A 19,464-nucleotide genomic window follows, 5' to 3' on the forward strand; every position below is an offset into this window, starting at 1 on the left:
ATTTACTCAGAACTGTTTTTTTTTAATGTAGTGTAGTTGTAGTAGTGTAGCGTCCAGGCTTTGTTCTGTCCTGGCACCGAAGTGGGTGTCTGAACAGCAGAGTCTAACGCTCGATGTCTTCAAACCCAGACTGAAGACCCTCCTCTTCTGAGAGTACTATGGTGTCTATGTTGACTTGTGTTTAGTCGTATCTTTGAATTTTTGCCTATTTAAACTAGCTAAGGGCATTTTTCTGAAGAAAACAGTGAAGCACTTTGGAGAGGAGCGTCTGCTAAAAGCCTTAAATGTAATGTAATAATGTAGTTTCACAGATCTAGACCGGCCCTACAGTCTAACTGCTCCTCATTAAGTTTGAGGAGGTCATCAGTTCAACGCCCAGCAAGGGCTCAACGTTCCACTGTCAAAAGTCTCCCAGCCTGGGGACGTCATGTGATAGGGGTGAGCTCTAACCTGCAGATGGTTATAAAGATGGAATAAACAGTAAACAGGTTGAGGGGGGGGAGCCACAGACTAAACATCTTACACAGTATTTAATCAGCTCATTTACTGTTGTTTTTGAGGCTTAACTTGAGATGTCATGTTACCCAAACTTGGATGCAAAAGTCCACCACCACCACCACCACTCCTTCAACCACAGATGCAGGCCCTCTTCTTTAGAAGGTGGGGATAGTTAAATGGCGTCCCACAGAACTCCCATCTCCTAATGCTGTGTTCGTAACGCTGCTATTCAACCAAAATCCCCCTCTTCTTCCTGTGTGAGTTACTGTGAGCCCCTCAAACTGAGCATGTCCCTGTAGGTTTATCATCGCTGTGGTTGTACTTGTTACCAGGGGATCCTGATAGAGGTCTTACGCAAAGTAAACAAATATGACCACCTATTGTTTCATTTAAAACAAGGTGAATAAACAGTCACTAAAACACAGCGTCGCATTTCCTTAGTCCTTCAACACCCCCCCGCCCCCGCCCCCCTACCGCCGCCCGACATCCATCTTAAGTTGTTTGTTGAACATCCCACTTCAAATTCCAGCCACTCATTAGTAGGTGTGTTGAAGCCTGTTAATGAACCTGATCTTACAATCACCATAATGAAGCACGAAACCAGAACACCGCATGCTCCCCTGTCCCTTCATTGGAAGATGACCCTTTGTTTCACCCATGCTTTGATGATTAGATGATATGGTGTTCTGCTCACTAATTGCATCTTGTCCTCCAAGTCCTCCAAGAGCTGATCCTGTAATTAATCTGTGAACCATTATCATTCTTCACCTCCGCAGTTCTCCTGGCTTCAGTTTGCCGGGCTTATTATACATTTTTTTGGGGGAATTTTTTACGAACACTTCTTGAAGTGCCTGAAGGCGGAATAATGGCAGAATGAGCAGCTATAGAAAATGAGATATTTTATTTGTAATATATTTATGCTTGTACACCAGTAAAATAAAATGCATATCTATAATTCCATCGCAATCTCAGTGAACAGTTAGACAGCATTCCTTCAACAGACGCCACCTGTAAAAACTCACTTTTGTCGTGACGCAAAACAGAACTCTGCATGTTTCGGGGATAATTAAACAGTTGTCTTTACTGAAATACTTAGAAACATAAAAAAACAGAACAGTATTGAACAAATGTAATATCACTTTGAAGAAAAAAAACATTGGGAACAGAAACGATGTCGTCTTCTCACACCTGCAACATTCCCGTGTGCTTTCGGCCTTTCTTGTATGCTTTTTAATTTTCTTTTTTTTTTTCTTAATATATCTTTCGTTCTTTTTCTTTTTCGTTTTTTTAGTGGGTTGTCTACAGTAGTCACTTTCTGATCAGTGTAAGCTTTTGCAGGTAAAGGGGAGGAGGACTCTCTCTGCAGTGTTGCTTAAACACAGCACATTTAAAAGTACATAGAACAAACATTTGGGCACTGAGTTTTTTTATATACATTAGATCGTATGGGTTCTTTAAAGGCATCCATTTCTTTAAACGTGTCTTTAGCTTCGTAAATTATTGTTTATTCTCAACCGTGTGGGTCAGGCTCGCGATCCCCCATCTACAGTCTCTGCCTGCAAGTGTAGGTTACTGTAGGTATTTTGTACGTCATTGTCATGAGCAAAAAGGAGGATCCAGGAGTTTGCACCTTTGCACCTCTTCAACTCTTCAAACTAAGACATGGCTAAGGACAAGCAGAACATGGGGAAAAAGAGAAGGCCCAGTGCTCTGAGTGTAGATCCATGACCTTTCAGGCAGGACTGGTCAGATTTGGGCTTTTTGGAGCACTTTTTCTTCTTTTTCGACGGCGCCGTCGAAGGCTCCAGGTCGTCCAACAGCTCCGGGTTGAGTTTGTCCAGCGACTGGTCAAGGTTGTTGGAAAGGGTTCCGAGCGGCCCGTCGTTGAGACTTACTCCTTGCTTGCTGCGGGTGTCGTTCTTTATCCGTTCCGCTTCTCGGACCTTGGTCTTGGAGATGTTCTCCTTCTCTTTCTGAGGGTTGTTGGTGATCTGGCGGCTGTTGTAAGACGAGGGGTCAGGGAGGGACTTGCTGGAGATAATGGAGGATTTGTCGTTATCTGAAAGACAGCACCTTGGAATGCTCTCTCCTAAAGGATCATCAAGGGAGTGGAACTTCCCGGAGCGAGTCTTGGTGTCGACGCATCCTTCCAGGTCGTTGCTTTTAAGCCGTTTCAGGTCCTTCCCCACCAGAGTGATTGGGAGGTGGCATTCCAGCTCAGAGCTGGAGCCTTTGAAGCGCTTGAACCAGTCCCACAGCGGCCTGGCCCGGCAGTCGCAAATCCATTGGTTCCCGTTGAGCCGCAGGTACTGGAGCGACACCAAAGGGTCCATTGACTCTCCACTCAACATAGTGAGGTTGTTGTAGAAGAGAAACAAGGTGGTTAGCTTGCCAAGGTCGCTGAAGGCCCGTTGCTGCACGTGAATGATGCGGTTCTGATGCAGGAGCAGGCGGTCCAGGTTCATCAGTCCTCGCAGCATGTGATCCGTCACGACCTTGATCTTGTTGTTGTGCAGGAACAGGTAGGTGAGGTTGGCCAGATCCAAGAAAGTGTCGTCGTGCAGGGCTAGAATGTTATTGTCCTGTAAATACAGATACTGAAGGGAGGAGAGTCCGCGGAACACCCCTACGGGCAGTTCGGAGAGTCCGCACCTATGCAGGTGCAAGGTATGCAGCTTGGTCAACCCTCGGAACGCCGAGGGGCTGATGATCCGAAGGTTGCTGTTGTCCCCGATATCCAGCTCCTCCAGTCTCTCCAGGCCGTAGAAGGCCCCAGCCTCAATGTGGCTGATGTTGTTGGAGTACATCCAGAGGACAGTGAGATTATGCACAGAGCTAAAGCTGGTGGAACGGACCACCGTCAGTTTGTTGCTCTGGAGGAATATCCGCTGGCTGCGGACTGGGATTTCGGTGGGAATGGAGAACAGGCCCTGCTGCTGACAGGCCACGGTTGGCCTCGGCTCGCTGTAGCATACACATTTCGCCGGGCAGCCGTTCAGCGCTGGCACCAGGTTCAGCCACAGCACCAGGCAGAAGAGTCGACCGCCTGTGGAGACGAGACAAAGAACAGAGGGGGGGTGTGTGGGTCAGTTTTGGGGCTGAGACCATAACCACTTATCATCCCATGATACTGTTGCATGTAAAAGAGCTAATTATAGCTTCATTATTGAAGCACTATTATGAAGGAGTTTAGTCATAATTGAATTAGTCGCTCGAATATCTGTTGAACAATTATTGCAAGGGTGGGAGGATGATAAGGGGGCTTGATTTCAAGAGCCTACATGCTTTATAACGAAAAGGAGAAACACGAACCGAGTCAAAAGGGGACGATCATGGAAATGGAAAGTTGAATGTATTATTCTTGCGACTATTTCAAAGCTCAGAAAGAGAGAGATAGCCAGCAGTTCCTATGCAGCGTCTGATCGTTTCATCTCGAGATAAGAAAAGCACAACCCCTCAATCCTGGAACAGATTTCAAATACGTTTCAACTCTCTGCCTCGCAACACTCGCTGCTCCACTAAAAATGGCCGGCTGCAGCCTGCCTGTGAAGAAAGCACTACTGGCGGATATCTTCGCCTTGGGACCCATTCCCATCTATCAGCCAACGCAAGCATGAGGAGCCAGGCAATTGGGAGTGCTGATAAATTAAACATAGGAATGTGCCTTGCGCAAAATTAGCTGGCACTAATAGGGAAGGTGGAACTAATCATGCTTCGGCATGGTGAAGGGGTTGACATTTCAGTCTGTCCTAAGGAAGATAAGTGCAGTGGTGGGCCTTTTCATGTCTTTGTGGCTGCATGGGTGGGATAAGGATGGGTGGATTTTTTTTTTTTTTTTATCCACAGGGCCACGAAAAAAAGATGCTAGATGGAAGTCCTACAGAGTGCTGTACATGTGGACCTTCTTGAAATGACTGGAGAAAGACACATGACCTAAAGATGACCTGTATAAGCAGAGCTCTGATCTGAGATGTAAAATACAGTTTCCAGCGTAAAGGAAGTGATGGATTACGGCCCAATTAAGGCCATTATTGGGTTTTTCCAGCTGTGGTTACTTTACCACCAGGCAAAATACATTTCTAGGTGCAAATGTCAGTCTTCCTAGCAGGAAACTTTCAAATATCACGTTACAGAAAGGTTACTTTAATTAGGAGAGTGAGAAATTGAGGTGTAGACTCATATGCAGGGATAATTATCAGCCATATTAGGAAAGAACATGTGTAAATTGTAAAAAAAAGGTAGTAGAAAAGGAGTAATTCTTCTTCATAAATCATACATCATACTGGTTGAAGGAAAGGTCAAGATCCAGGCAGAAGACTCCTTGTACGATGCTTGACATAGTGATAAAACCTGAGTTTAACACTATATATCTATACATACATTACTTGTCATTGTATCCACCCTGTGAGAACCTGAAATGCTCCACAGGCTCAATGCTAGTTCAGGTCCCCTAGCCCATTTTAAACACAGACAGAGCCGTTTAACATGTAAACCCACTAACCGCTAACTGTGTGTATATAGCTCAGCTAACAGGCTCCAATAAGAGCTTAGAATTTCTGCTAATATTTTAAGCTAAAGAACTGCTATGCAATGTAAGTGCTGAACACAGATGGAAGTTGGCCTCCGCCTTAGCCCATCCGTGCAGTAAACACACACACACACACACACACACACACACACACACAAGTGATCAAACACATGCCCGGAGCAGTGGGCAGCTATTGCTGCAGCACCCAGGGAGCAGAGAGGGCCCAACAGTGGCAACTTTCTGAGCCCGGGAATCGAACCCACAACCCTGTCGTCAATGGCTAACACAAATTAGCATTATCTTTGTGGTTAGTGTAAACCCACTAACCGCTAACTGTGTGTATATAGCTACGCTAACAGGCTTCAATAAGAGCTCAATAACTGCTATGCAATGTAAGTGCTGGACACAGATGGAAGTTGGCCTCCGCCTTAACCCATCAGTGCAGTGAACACACACACACACACACACACACATACAAGTGATCAAACACATGCCCGGAACAGTGGGCAGCTATTGCTGCAGCACCCAGGGAGCAGAGAGGGCCCAACAGTGGCAACTTTCTGAGCCCGGGAATCGAACCCACAACCCTGTCATCAATAGCTAACACAAATTAGCATTATCTTTGTGGTGGCTAGCTTTAATTGTGTTGTGTTTTAGCAAGAGATCTGCTGTCAAATAGGAATAAATGCCCAGTTAGTATTGACATAGCATAAATTCCTTAATCCCTAATAATGCAAATTAGCGTTATTTGTGTGGTGACAAACCATATGGGGGGAAAAAGCTCCATACAAAGCAAATGATCTGTGTTAATCACTATGCTATCCTATGCTATGCTATAACTGTAAACAAGCCAAGGTCAGTCCAATATATGAGCTCTCTCTCTCTCTCCACTGTGCTCCTCTACAGCTACAGTCGGGTGAAAAATAGGACATCCCATTAAATATGTAGCTCCTTATTAAGAAATATGGACCGAGAGATCGTCTTCAACCCCTTTCCAGACTCTTCTGCATTTACCACCTTTGTTCTGAAAGCCTCTGAGAGCTCTCTGGATCTGGCCATGATGGTGATCTTCTTCACCCCTCACTTCAACTTTCAATCAAGAGCAGACCAGACTAAACAAAACAAACGTCTGAGATTTAAATAAGACACTAAGACTCCTCCAGAATAATCTTCTCCAACCATGTTCTGATCATCTGCAGCTGATGTTCTGCACCTGCTTCTGGGGGAAATTAGAATTTATTTTAATTAAATTGTATATATTATTAGAACAGTATGTTTTAACAAGGCCGTGTTACTGCCGTCATCCATTTCCAAGCCTCGGTTGTCCTCGGCTAATCCCAAAGCAGTCCCACCCTTTCAAAGCCCCTGTCCCTCCGTCCTGCAGCTTGTTAAACGGAACTTGCTTGAGGCTTGACAGCACCCCTGCGCTAGCCTCTCCCTCAAATACCTCACTCTCGCTATCTCTCTCGCCATCTCCCCCCCCCCCTCCTTCTCACTCTCTTTTTCCGTCATCCTCCTGTACCGGAAAGCTGTCAGACTTTCCCTCTTTCTGCTTCACAGCACTCCTCTCTCACCCTGTCTCTGCCGATATAAAAATATTCTATTGCCAGGCTGTTCCGCGTTAGGCTTCATGAATCCATCAGGTCTCCTCTTTTTTATCTTCTAGTCATTAGCAGACTACCCACACCCCCACAAAGCGTGGCTGAGACTCGCCTTTCAAAGCCGCCTTTTCTCTGCCGTAGCCGGTCGCGCTAACCTGCGCGCGCCTTCCCCCTCGCCTTTCATCTATTTAGCATTGAATAAAGTTGCTTGAAATGTCATCCAGTGTCCTCCAATTATTTCAGAGCAGTGTCTGGTCCCCTGGACAGTCACATATCCATGCCCTTTATCGTTAGTCACCCTTCAGCATAAAAAGGCCATTTAGTTGTCATCGACCACATGCCTCTTTCATATTTTTTTTTTTCCACCCTGTTTTTCACCCACTTTTCCATCAGTATGCCGGTCACTCTCCTCGTCTTTCTGATCACGGTCAGGAAGCCTTATTTTCTTTTCTTTCCCTTTCTCTTCAATCTTCAATTTTTCAGGGTGGTCATAGACCCTCCAGATTATCAAAAGATCTCGCACCAATGTCAAATTGACTTGATTTGAATGTGTGTACTGTTCATATATATATACATACACACACACACACACATATATATATATGCCTGTTATACCAGCGTATGAGCAGTTCCCTTTGAGTGTGTGGTCTTTTGACCTCCACAGTTCCCCTGACCTAGAGGAAACTAATAATATTCTGAACTGCAGAAACTGCACTCTGCAAATCTTCTTAAAGCCTTCGCCTACCGAGAATAAATCAGTGTAGAGTATAACATTTATACCTGGTAATATATCCCTGTGCAGCCATTGTAATATAATATACTATATAATATAATATACACTTGGACACTTTATTATGTTACCGCTACTAGGGATGCACCGATCCAGCTTTTTCAGCTCTGATACGAATACATAAACTTTGCATGTCGGTCGATACCCGATACCAATCCAATACCACTGCTGAATTAATAAACCGTATACTTCACCATGTGGGAGAGACTTAAGGCATCAGGATTGACTTAAATGCTACTTTTCTAACTTTGTAAAACAAAATATAACAAATTAACACAAAGATATGCATGTACTAAATTGTTATTTCTTTGTCACTAAAATAAACAAAATTTTATTTAATTTTAAATTTATTATAATATATTATTATATAATTTATTATAATATATTATTATTTAATATCAGGACCGATATCCGATCTTAATATCAGATCGGTGCATCTCTAGCTGTTACTCTCCTTTCATATATTGTGGTCATATTGCTGCTACCTTTTTTATTTCTCTACTTTTCCTATTTAGGTCTATCCTTTTTAAAAATTGTATTATATTTTATTATTTTATTTATTCAATATTGCTGTATATTGGTGTAACTGGGAACTTGCGATCACAATTTCGTTCCACCCCATGTGCCACATGTGATGAATGACAATAAAGTCTCCTGTATCCTGTATAATATAATATATAGCTGAAAATGCTTGGCTGTATATACAGCATATCTAGGAATTAGGGACTCTGGGCAGATCTAGGTATTTTTAATTGATCACAGAGCCCTCTGCCGTCCTTTACACGCCATTAACAGACAAGATTCCCAGCTGCTGCAGTGAGGAACGTCCCTGAACAAGGTTCATTAGTGACCTCATTACAGTGAACCAAACAAAAATAGCTTTATTTGAACTGAACTTTCCGTTCCACCTTAAATGATGCAGCAGTTCATTCTGTACACAGTGGAACTGCTGCACTATTTAAGGTGGAATGGAGAGTTAGCATTAGAAGCCTTGTTTTTGCTGCTAACTGGTTACATCACCTCAATTATCAGTTTTAAATAAAGCATTTGTTTGGTTTTCTTGTTTTAGGGTAGTTTTGGAAGTTCAGCTTAGCTTAGCTCAGCTCAGGGCCTTGCTGTAAACGTGACACAGCAACAACAGACAGTCCACAGAACAGCAGTCAAAAGCATTTGTTACTCAAAATGTCAAAAATAGAGAATTTTAACACTATTTTCTGATATTTTTGCTGTTTAATATCAACAAGCTAGAAAAGCTAAGCTAGACAGCAACATCTATCAGTTCAAACTGTGTACCACTAAATATACAAACACACACACACACACACACACACACACACACACAGATGTTTAAAGGAACCAGGAGCTAAATGGTCGGTCAGACTGGACTGTTAGATATTAAACACACTATCAAATTTAAAATGGTAATTTAAAAAAGTTTATAATATCTGATTATAAAACTATTACTAAAGGTACAGAACTAAAAATATGAGGGTTTACTAGTGATAATTAACCGCAAGTTAATTAACAATCCAGGTTTGGGTGCTGTATTATTTGTATAATCGCAAAGATTGGATCATAATCGGCCGTCAGTCGGTATTAGGGTACTCGAACAGACCAGGGGGATCGAAATTTGCCATTCGTCATCAGACTGATGCTTAGACTTGATCAGTTTGTACAGCTGATATTTGCTGATGTTATTAAGTAAGTTATTGAACTCCAGAATAGCAGAACGTTTAAATGACGCTGGATTACCGCACTAAAATATCTGATTTCATCCATTCCACTGCATTAATAACCCAGCAGAAATGGATGCTCTGCTTCTCTGCAATACTAATCATCAGATCTGTACATTAAAAAGATATCGGACTGCGGCATCAGCCCACAATTCCCATATCGTTAAAACCCAACGTTCTACATGAACACTATTTCGTCTTTTGGATCACTTCATTTTCCTGCTAATTGTGCTAATGTGCTAGTAGCCGTTATTTGTGCAGTAACGACTGAATCAAGGCAATTCCAAGCTTTGAACCACTGAACAGAGCCGCACTGGTCCCAGCATCTTTCTATATATCTTATAACTCATGCGAAAAAACTTAATTGGCCTACTTGTTTTGCACTGCCTTGCAGTTATTTCTCTAATTACAGGGTGCATGACGCATGACGGCGCCGTCGTCTCGAATCAGCAGCTTGCTCGCGCTGCAAACGAGTGAAACTGGATTCTCAAGTGACAAGACTATTAGGAGTGCAATCCTAAGCGCCTCTTAGCATGGAGAGGACCTCTCTGAGTCATTACAGAGAAGCTAACACCAAGCACTCAGCTTTGCATGAAATGCATTGATTGCTGCTCTCTCTCTCTCTCTTTCTCTCTCTCTCTCTCTCTCTCTCTCTAGGACAATGCACCCGTCCTGATAAAAGAGAGGCAGCGGGACGAGCAACAAACACCTGATAAAAAAATAAAAAAAATCAAGACAGCTTCTTCGACATCTAATTAAATGATTTGTGTGGACAGCAAAACAAGAAACGATGCAAAGCAGGCACTTAAGATAACTGCCAGCGGAGAGAATGGGCGAGAGACAGAGGGAGGAAGCTTGTTGACTCTGAGCAGCGAAGTGTGGCAATCCCTGCCTCAGAGCTAATTTACATATGTCCCTGCCGAGAACACGGGGTGAATTTCAGCGACATTTCCAACTTCATCTCCGTCTCCTCCTCCTCCTCTTCCTTTTCCCGAGCATGCTACATGTTCTGCCGCTTTCTTTTTTTACAACTGCCATTGTCCCGAAGCCACCTGGGGCATGCTGGGTGAGGGACAATAACACACTCTGCAGGGCTTCTTTCTGCTATTGATCATGCTGTGAAAGGATAGTCTCAGAGGTACACAGATAGTCATCATCGGCGTAATGTACACACGTTCACAAAGCCGGACAGCAGAGAGACGACCGAGCTTATTAAGCTCAGCTGCCTCAAATGAAGGCCTGTAGTGTTACACCTCTTAACTCCAACGTTAGTTACAATCTTAAAATAGTTTACAGAAATGGTTGAGGACACTCGTTCTAATGAATGCGAAGAATGTAGAGAAGTACTGCTAATAGAATAGGACTCTCTGGAGTAGATAAACATCAACCTACTGGCACTATGCTGCCTAAAGACCTCCATCATTGAGCTGTGGAGCTGTGGAAGAACTGTGTTCTCTGGAATGATGGATGGTGCTCCAGAGAATACTTCTGGAGGAGTTGGGGAAGATGATCACCCATTGTCATGTACATTCAGTGCATGTACATGTTCTCAAGTCATGTTGCAAACATAACTCGATCCTGCAGATTTCTCCTGTACAACATCCAGAGAATTTGACCCTTCCTCTCTAGAGAGGCCACCCAGGCGCTCAGATGTTCAGTCTCTCGTCACTTCCAGACTTGACTACTGCAGCTCTCTTCTGGCTGGTCTCCCTCTGCGCACCATCAGACCCCTGCAACTCATCCAGAATGCAGCGGCACGGGTCGTCTTCAATGTCTCTAAATTCAGCCATGTCACTCCTCTGCTGCGTTCTCTCTTCACTGGCTTCCTGTAGCTGCTGCCCAGGTCATCAGATTCAGAACCCTGACTCTGGTCTACAAAGCCAAGAACGGACCAACCAGCCCCTCCGTACTTGATGGCAATGGTCAAAAGCCGATCTGCACCAAGAGCCCTTCCAGCTTTAAGTACGGCTCGGCTCGACCCGCCATCCCTCAAAATCCACGGAAGACGAGCGTCCAGGCTTTTTTCTGTCCTGCACCGAAGTGGTGGAACGAGCTTCCCCTGTGTGTCCGAAATTAAATTCTAAAGGAACTAGGAGCTGAATGGTCAGTCAGATTAAACAGTCATTACACAGAGGAGTGTTAGATATTAAACACACTATAAAAATTTATATAAAATGGTCATTTTAAAAAGCTGCTACCAAACTAAATAAACAAGTTTAGAATGTCTGATTATAAAACTATTACTAAAATTACAGAACTAAAATATGAGGGCATTAAATCCTCACAGCAGTGCTTTTCTTAAATCTAGTAGAAATCCTTACAGTAAACTGGACAGTAGATACAGTTACTCCAACAAAAGCAAGAAAATATATTTTTAATACCCTTGATTTAAAATTTGATTTGAATGAGCAGGTGTCCTAATACTTTAGTCCAGATTGTGTACATTGACTACTCTTGGTTGACCCACTTGATGGCCAAGGAACCCAGGATGCCAAAACTGCCTAGAATCTATTTTTTCAACTCTTTATCCCAAGACTGTCTGCATCCATGTTAACCCCTTAAATGGTTAAATGGCTTAAATGGTTATTATTCATTAATTAATCCTAATCTGAATTAATCCTAATGCAGAAACTACTTTGAATTATATTGGCCACCACTTGTTTTCCCATATCTTATGGAGTCCCACAGGGATCTATGTTAGGGCCTATGAAATGTATGTTCATTATAAGCACATGCTTATACACAGGGTCCAAGGAAGTGTGGAATTTCATCCACAATTTCATTCAAATGAAGGCCATTCTCCTCTTTCCTCTTTAACACTGGAGGTGGTGGTATGCATCTTTAAGATGCTCTACTTTTTGCTTTAAAGATTCATTTAAAAACAAATAATGAAGAGGTTTAACCTATTTGGCCCTAAATGAACAGACTAAATTGCTTAAAGGTCTGGACTCTAACTCCAACCTTCTTTGTGCTTTTTTAACTTTTTTAACACAGTGCTGTTTTGTCTTAACTGAGAATCAGATCTAACATCACACAAATCTGTTGGCTTTGCCTGATAGTTCCTCAAAAAACTAAAAGTATTTGAGCAGTTGTGGTTCAGAAGTTGCCTGGATTATTGATCACCCAAGGTTTCGGGTTCGACGACCCAGGTCTGCTAAGCTGCCACTCTTGGGCCCTTGAACAAGGCCTCCAATCCTTTCTGCTCCAAGGGAAGTAGCCCTGTTTGGCCCTGCACTATAGGATACATAAAGATAAGAATTTGGGGCAGTGGTGGCTCACAGGGTTGTGTGTCTGAAAATCAGCAACTATTGGGCCTTTAACCCTCTCTAAGCTGACAAGTATAATGACAAGCCACTTAATTACACTTACCTAGCACTTCATTAGGAACACCCGTACATCTACTCATTCATGTTTTTTATTAATTAATTAAATTATTGAATCAGCTAATCGTGTGCCAGCTATGCATAAAATCATACAGATACAGGCCAGCAACTTGATCAGAAAGGACAGAAAATGTGATCAGTGATTTTGAATTTGGCATGATCGTTGGTGCCAGAAGGACTGGTTTGAGTATTTCTAGACCTGCTGATCTCCTGAGATTTTCAACTCAACAGTCATCCATAGAATTACTTTTTTCTTTAGACTGGTGAGATAAAGAAAGTACATTGGCAGTTCTGCAGATGGAAACACCCTGTTAATGAGAGAGATCAACTGAGAAGGGGTAGACTGGTTGGAGCTGACGGAAAGGCTACAGTAGCTCAGATTACCACTCTGTACAACTGTGGTGAAAAGCAGGTAAGCTTCACAGAATGCACAACACCACGTCCAACCTTGAGGCGGATGGGCCACAACAGCAGAAGACCAAGTCGGATTTCGTGCATATACAGATCCATCCTTTACTCAAGTGCTCAGACTGTGAGAAGAGTGTAAATTCACTGCTAAAATTACTGAAACACAGTTAACAGATCGCTCAGTGTTCCAAAGATGTTCTGTAATCTCCCATTTTCGCCGTATCTACAGGTAATCACAATTTAGTCAAACAATTCAAAACAACTCCCTGTTGAAAGTGCTGCTGCAGATTTTACCATACATTATCCTCAGGCTGCCCCCGTTCTAATTATGTAAATAGAAAAATCTTTATGCAAAGAAGTGGATAGTTTGATGCCTCCATAAGAAAAGTGTGAGAAATGTTCTCAGGTCTAATGTGGAGACTGATTTCTCTGAGGTAGAGGAATTAGTTGGACTTCTCTGGCACATTTCACAGGCATGTACGTGTAAATTTAATTTACCATGCTGATTTAATTACTCACCGACTGTGTGAGGATGAAAAAGAAAATGTAGACAAGAAGACTGGACCGAAAACACTTTATGAAAACTTCTAAGAGAACAGTAAAACAGAAGGGTTGAGAAAGAGACAGAATCCCTTGGATTTTTCTGTAATTTATTCTGGGTAGCAGCAATTATAGATGGATTAATGTGGCTTTGTCTGCTTCACTATCCTGTGTCTCTTCAATAAAACTTCTTAAAGCACTGAGAAAAGTGTAAACTATATTAGATAAAGCAGACATTGTTCTCTTTTGGGGGGGGGGGGGTTATTTGCAGTCAAACCTAAAAAATACTTAAAATGAATACTGAATTGCAATATATAAACTATATATGACCACAAAACGGAAATTTGTCTACATGTAAAAGGAAAGGTGCTTGAAAAGGTTCTTTGAATGATGCCATAGAAGAACCACTTGTGGTTCCATAGCCAAAAACCTGTTTGTAATAGGGATATGTGAGTGTAAAGACCCTTTACATCAAGTGGAGGTTCTTCACACTCATTCATCTCTATTACAAACTTAATAAATATCCTTTATTGCAAATGATGGTTTAGACCTTTAAGAGTCTTCACACTTACAGATTTCTGTTACAACCATGATATTGAATCTTTTTATCAAGTGAAGGTTCTTTAGACCTTTAAAAGGTTCTTTGAACTTTTACATCTCTTTTACAAACATGGTATTGAATCTTTTTATCAAATGAAGGTTCTTTAGACCTTTAAAAGGTTCTTTGAACTTTTACATCTCTTTTACAAACATGGTATTGAATCTTTTTATCAAATGAAGGTTCTTTAGACCTTTAAAAAGTTCTTTGAACTTTTACATCTCTTTTACAAACATGGTATTGAATCTTTTTATCAAGTGAAGGTTCTTTAGACCTTTAAAAGGTTCTTTGAACTTTTACATCTCTTTTACAAACATGGTATTGAATCTTTTTATCAAGTGAAGTTTCTTTACAACATTAAAGGTTCTTCACACTCTCCGATTCCTGTTCCAAAACATGTTAAAGAACCTTCACACCAAGTGAAGCAGTGTCATTTGACTTGGATGGTCCATGGATGGTACAGATGGATGCCTTGTAGATGCTCACCTGAGGTTAGGTGTAGGGTTTCATTCAAAAGACAGGTCATTTACATCCAACTTTCAAGTTCACCTGTATTTAATAAACCTTCAGTAGAATGTTAGTTGAATACCAGGTGAGAATCTACAAGGCAGATGCTACATCATGTGAATGTACTTTAGATAAGGTTCTTCACATGCTCACATATCTTTAAGGAATCAAATGTGGTTCTTCTATTGTACAGAACCCTTTGAAGCACCTTTATTTTCTGAAACTGAAATGGCCAGTGCTGCAGTAAGCAGTGTGGTATGCAGACATGGACCCTACCAGCACTAGAACAGGAACAAGTGCAGATCAGGGCGTGTGTGTCCCTCGTGCTACCAGCCAACCAGATGGCTCATGAATAACAGAGATGCACAGGTCGTGGGGAATCAAATCAATGACAGAGAGAAACTCTCTGCGCACACTTCTAATATAAACAGTATTGCTGTAATGATGGACTTTAAAGACATGAAGGGTTTCCACTGCTTGGTTTCTTTAAAAACACACGTTTTAAACTTGTATGACCTTCGACCGATAACTGTGGCATCCATCTACACTGAGATAGTTGCCAAAAGTGGATTTTTCCACCTGACCCAGCAGATGGTCGTAGCCTATAGCACCAAGAACATCCAACAACAAAAGCAACAAGATCAGAATCCACCTACAAAGCACTTTCTTAAAAACAAAGGACCCTAAATGGTTCTTGGATGTATGATTTTAGAGGGCAGTGGTCTAACCTGGAACCTCTACCTCTACCTACTAAGTGTCTACTACTAAGGTTCTTCATACTTTTCTTTACATAAGATCTCAAAGCACACTCCTAAAGATAAATGTTCATAAATGGTTCTTCTAGACTTATATGTATGTTTTTTGGAAAACTGTATCAGTTGGTAAAGAACATCTTCCTTGATTATGGTTCTTTGAACTACTAAAAGGTTCTTTATACTCTTCTTTACATTTCATACAACATTTCAATTACGACCTCTTTAGAGCAGAAGTTCTCAAAGTGGTCTTTATGGATCTGACATCAAAGCACTTCCCTAAAAATAAAGGTTCCTACAAGGTTCTTGGATGTATGGTTTTAGGGAGGGGGTGGTCTAATTGGTAGAAAACCTCTATCTCTACATTAACTCTACATCTCTGAACTACATTAAGGTTCTTCATACTTTCAAAGATCTCAAAGCATACTCCTAAAGATAAATGTTCCTAAATGGTTCTTCTAGACTTGGATGTATGGTTTTAGGAAAATAAAAACTTGTAATTGGAATGTAGAATTGGAATGTAATTGGCAGAGAACCTCTTCTTTGATGAAGGTTCTTTCAACTACATTAAGGTTCTTTATACTCTTCTTTGATGTGTGGTTTTAGGAAAAACAACACTTGTCTAATTGGTAGAGAACCTCTACCTCTATTCAAGGTCTTTAAACTACATTAAAAGTTTTTTATACTCTTCTTTGCACAACATTTCAATTAAGACTTCTTTAGAGCAGAAGTTCTCAAAGTGGTCTTCATGGATCTAACATCAAAGCACTTCCATAAAAATAAAGATTCCTAAAAGGTTCATGGATGTATGATTTTAGGGAAGGGGTGGTCTAATTGGTAGAGAACCTCTATCTCTTCCAAGGGTCTCTGAACTACAATAAGGTTCTTCATACTTTTCTTTACAGAATCTTTCAAAGATCTCAAAGCACACTCCTAAAGATAAATGTTCCTAAATGGTTCTTCTAGACTTGGATGTATGGTTTTAGGAATATAAAAAACTTGTAATTGGAATGTAATTGGCAGAGAACCTCTTCTTTGATGAAGGTTCTTTCAACTACATGAAGGTCCTTTATACTCTTCTTTACAGAAACCTTCAATGAAGGCTTTTCTAGAGCAGAGGTTCTTAAAGTGGTATTCGAGGATCTAAACTTAAAGCACACTCCTAAAAATAATGGTCTCTAAATGGTTAATGAAGGCTTTGATGTGTGGTTTTAACAAAAACAACACTTGTCTAATTGGTAGAGAACCTCTACCTCTATTCAGGTTCTTTGAACTACATTAAAAGTTGTAAATACTCTTCTTTACTGAGGCTTTCATGGATTGGTTCCTTAGAACAGAGATTCTTAAAGTGGTCTGCAGGGATCTAAACTTACAGCACACTCCTAAAAACAAAGGTTCCTAAATGGTTCTTAAGAACTTTGTATGGTTTTAGGGGGTAAAAATCTTCTAATTGGTAGAGAACCTCTACCTCAATTAAGATTCTTTAAACTACATTAAGGTTCTTTATACTCTTCCTTACAGAAACATTAAATTAAGACTTCTTTAGAGCAGAAGTTCAAAGGTCTCAAAATGGTCTTCAGGGATCTAACCTCAAAGCACACTCCTACAAATAATGGTTCCTGCATGGTTCTTTAAGACTTGTATGGATATAAGGATATATGGTTTTAGGGGGGGAAACTTCCAATTGGTAGGGAACCTCTACAACCTCTATTAAGGCCATTCCTACTCTTCTTTAGAGAAGCTTTCAATTAAAGGTTCTTTAGAACAGAGGTTCTCAAAGTGATCTTCCGGGATCTAACCTCAAAGCACTTTCCTAAAAGATCAATCAATCATCTTCTTTACCGAGGCTTTCATGGATTGGTTCCTTAGAACACAAGTGGTCTACAGGGATCTAACCTCAAAGCACATACCTAAATATATGGTTCTTGAAGACTAGAATGTATGATTCAGGAACTGTATAGTCCGTCTTTAACCATTTAATCGGTACAAAACCTCTACTTTAAGGTTATTTGAACTACAGTAAGGTCCTTCATACTCAAACATATCCTTTACAAAAATATTTCTTTACTGAGGCTTTCATTGATTGGTTCTTTAGAGCAGAGGTTCTCAAAGTGGTCTTCTGGGGCCTCTAGATGGTGTAATTTCTTTCTCTTTGTGTTGCAAGTTGAAATGGAGCAAAAGTGTAGCTCCTTTGGAGGTCCCCGAGGACCAATTTGAGAACCACTGCTTTAGAGAATCAAAACTAGATCTTCTATGGGATTGCTGCAAAAATGCTTATGTAGATATTGTTGCTGCACTGCTGTTAAGACCAGCTACTAGCCAGGCACTCTTGTAGCACTGCAATCTGCTCCAGGTTTCCACCTACAGATTTACCTTCTCTCTATAATGTACACCATATGTCCAAACATTTGTGGACACCCCTTCTAATGAATGCATTCAGCTACTTTAAGTTGCACCAATTGCTGAAACAGATGCACAAATGTACACCCACACAGTAGAGAAGTACTGCCAATAGAATAGGACTCTCTGTGGCATATAAACATGAACCTAATAGCATCCCAATTAAGGTATGGATAGATGTATAGGATAGGTATCCCAACTGGAAACCAGAAAGATTTGTCCATGAGTTTCATGTTTACCCCACATATGGATGCCCACCAGGGTCCCACCCAGATCAGTAATGGGACCAAGAAGAGCTGAAGAAACGTGGGCCTCATCTGGGTTATACACTGCACATGGGGCCTAGATTGGACCATGTAGGATTAGGGTGGGCTGTACCGATGGGGCCCGTTTAAGAAGACCAACTAGGTCTTCAGATCCCATGACCACCTGGAACTCATCTAGCCCACCTTCCACCCATGTGAGCCACACATGAGCCCCACATTAGCATGTTGGCTGGAACCATGCCTAATGCCAGGCGTGGGCTAGAGGGGTATAAAGCCCCCCATCAGTGAGTTGTGAAGCATTGGGAGAACTGTGTTCTCTGGAATGATGAATGCTGCTCCATCCAATACTTTTGGGATGAGTTGATTGGGAGTTGCTTTGGGGTTATCGAGCCTGGCCTCAAAAATACTTATGTAGATGAATGCAATGAAATCTAGTAGAGGCACTTCTTGCAACAAAAGCAGGATCAGCTCTTGTTTAAGAAACAATAACTGTGGTGTCCAAATACTTTTGGCTAAATATCATACATAGTCATACATGAGAATTCACTGTAAAATTCAGAGGAACTGCTATTTTTAGATGATACCACCCAGCCCTCTTTCAAACTGAACCCTTTTCTTCTGCCCAAACTAAACATCAGAAAGGCAAACAGGGAATACTTCCTTCTACATGCACAACTACTAACAAACACAACGCTAGCCAGAAGGTATCAGTGCTAACTTGCACAGAAGACTCTTGTGGATTCAAGCAAAGACCTCAGTTCAACCAAAGCAACGTTTCATTTAAAGCTCTGACTGTGTGCTATAGCAATGAGTGCAGTCTTAGAGAGGGAAAATGCTCATTTTCAGCCAGAAACTCAAATTCCATCACATTTCATGCAGGTATAGAAGCTCATTATTGGGTTGGTGTAGCGTAGTGGGTAGGCTAGGGTTCAAATCCTGGGCTTAGAAAGATAACCATATAAAACTTACAAGTCCTTGGGCAAGACTCCTGACTCTATATTTGCATACAACCTAGCTAACAGAGAACGTCAGTAGAACTTTTTTTTAAAGGTTGCAGAAATAACATTCCAGGAACGGTCTGGAAAAAAACGTGTGGTGTAATAATGGCTTGCATAACAACATTCCCAGTTAGATAAATGCTAACATTTTGGAAATGTTTTAGGTAACATTCCCAAAATGACCAAAAAAACAATTATATTTAATGTGGCATAAAACTACAGAACTGGAGCATTTACTTAAAAATAAAATATGTGGACAAAAGTATTGGGACACCTGCGTATTGAGTGTTTCTTACAAAAATCAAGGCTTTTTTTAGGAGTCACTGTCTCTACTGTCCAGGGAAGAAGGTTTTCTACTAGATTTTAGAGGAGCATTGCTGTGAGGATTTGATTGCATTCAGCGACAACAGCATTAATGAGGTCAGGATGTTGAATGCTCACTACCCTACCTAACTCATCCCA

General features: G+C 41.4%; 1 protein-coding gene across 1 annotated transcript in view; it reads right to left on the bottom strand.

Moving 5' to 3' along the window:
* Positions 1 to 1,382: 1,382 nt before the first annotated feature.
* The window catches only part of rtn4r (reticulon 4 receptor), a 112,789-nt gene continuing 94,707 nt past the window's right edge, over positions 1,383 to 19,464 (bottom strand). Inside the window, exon 2 of the mRNA XM_072664641.1 lies at positions 1,383 to 3,544. Within this exon, the coding sequence (XP_072520742.1) occupies positions 2,154 to 3,544 (1,391 nt within the window). The 3' untranslated portion in view covers positions 1,383 to 2,153. The remainder of the gene's footprint in view (positions 3,545 to 19,464) is intronic.

The sequence above is a fragment of the Salminus brasiliensis genome, chromosome 20 (genome assembly GCF_030463535.1).
Source record: "Salminus brasiliensis chromosome 20, fSalBra1.hap2, whole genome shotgun sequence".
NCBI lineage: Eukaryota > Metazoa > Chordata > Actinopteri > Characiformes > Bryconidae > Salminus > Salminus brasiliensis.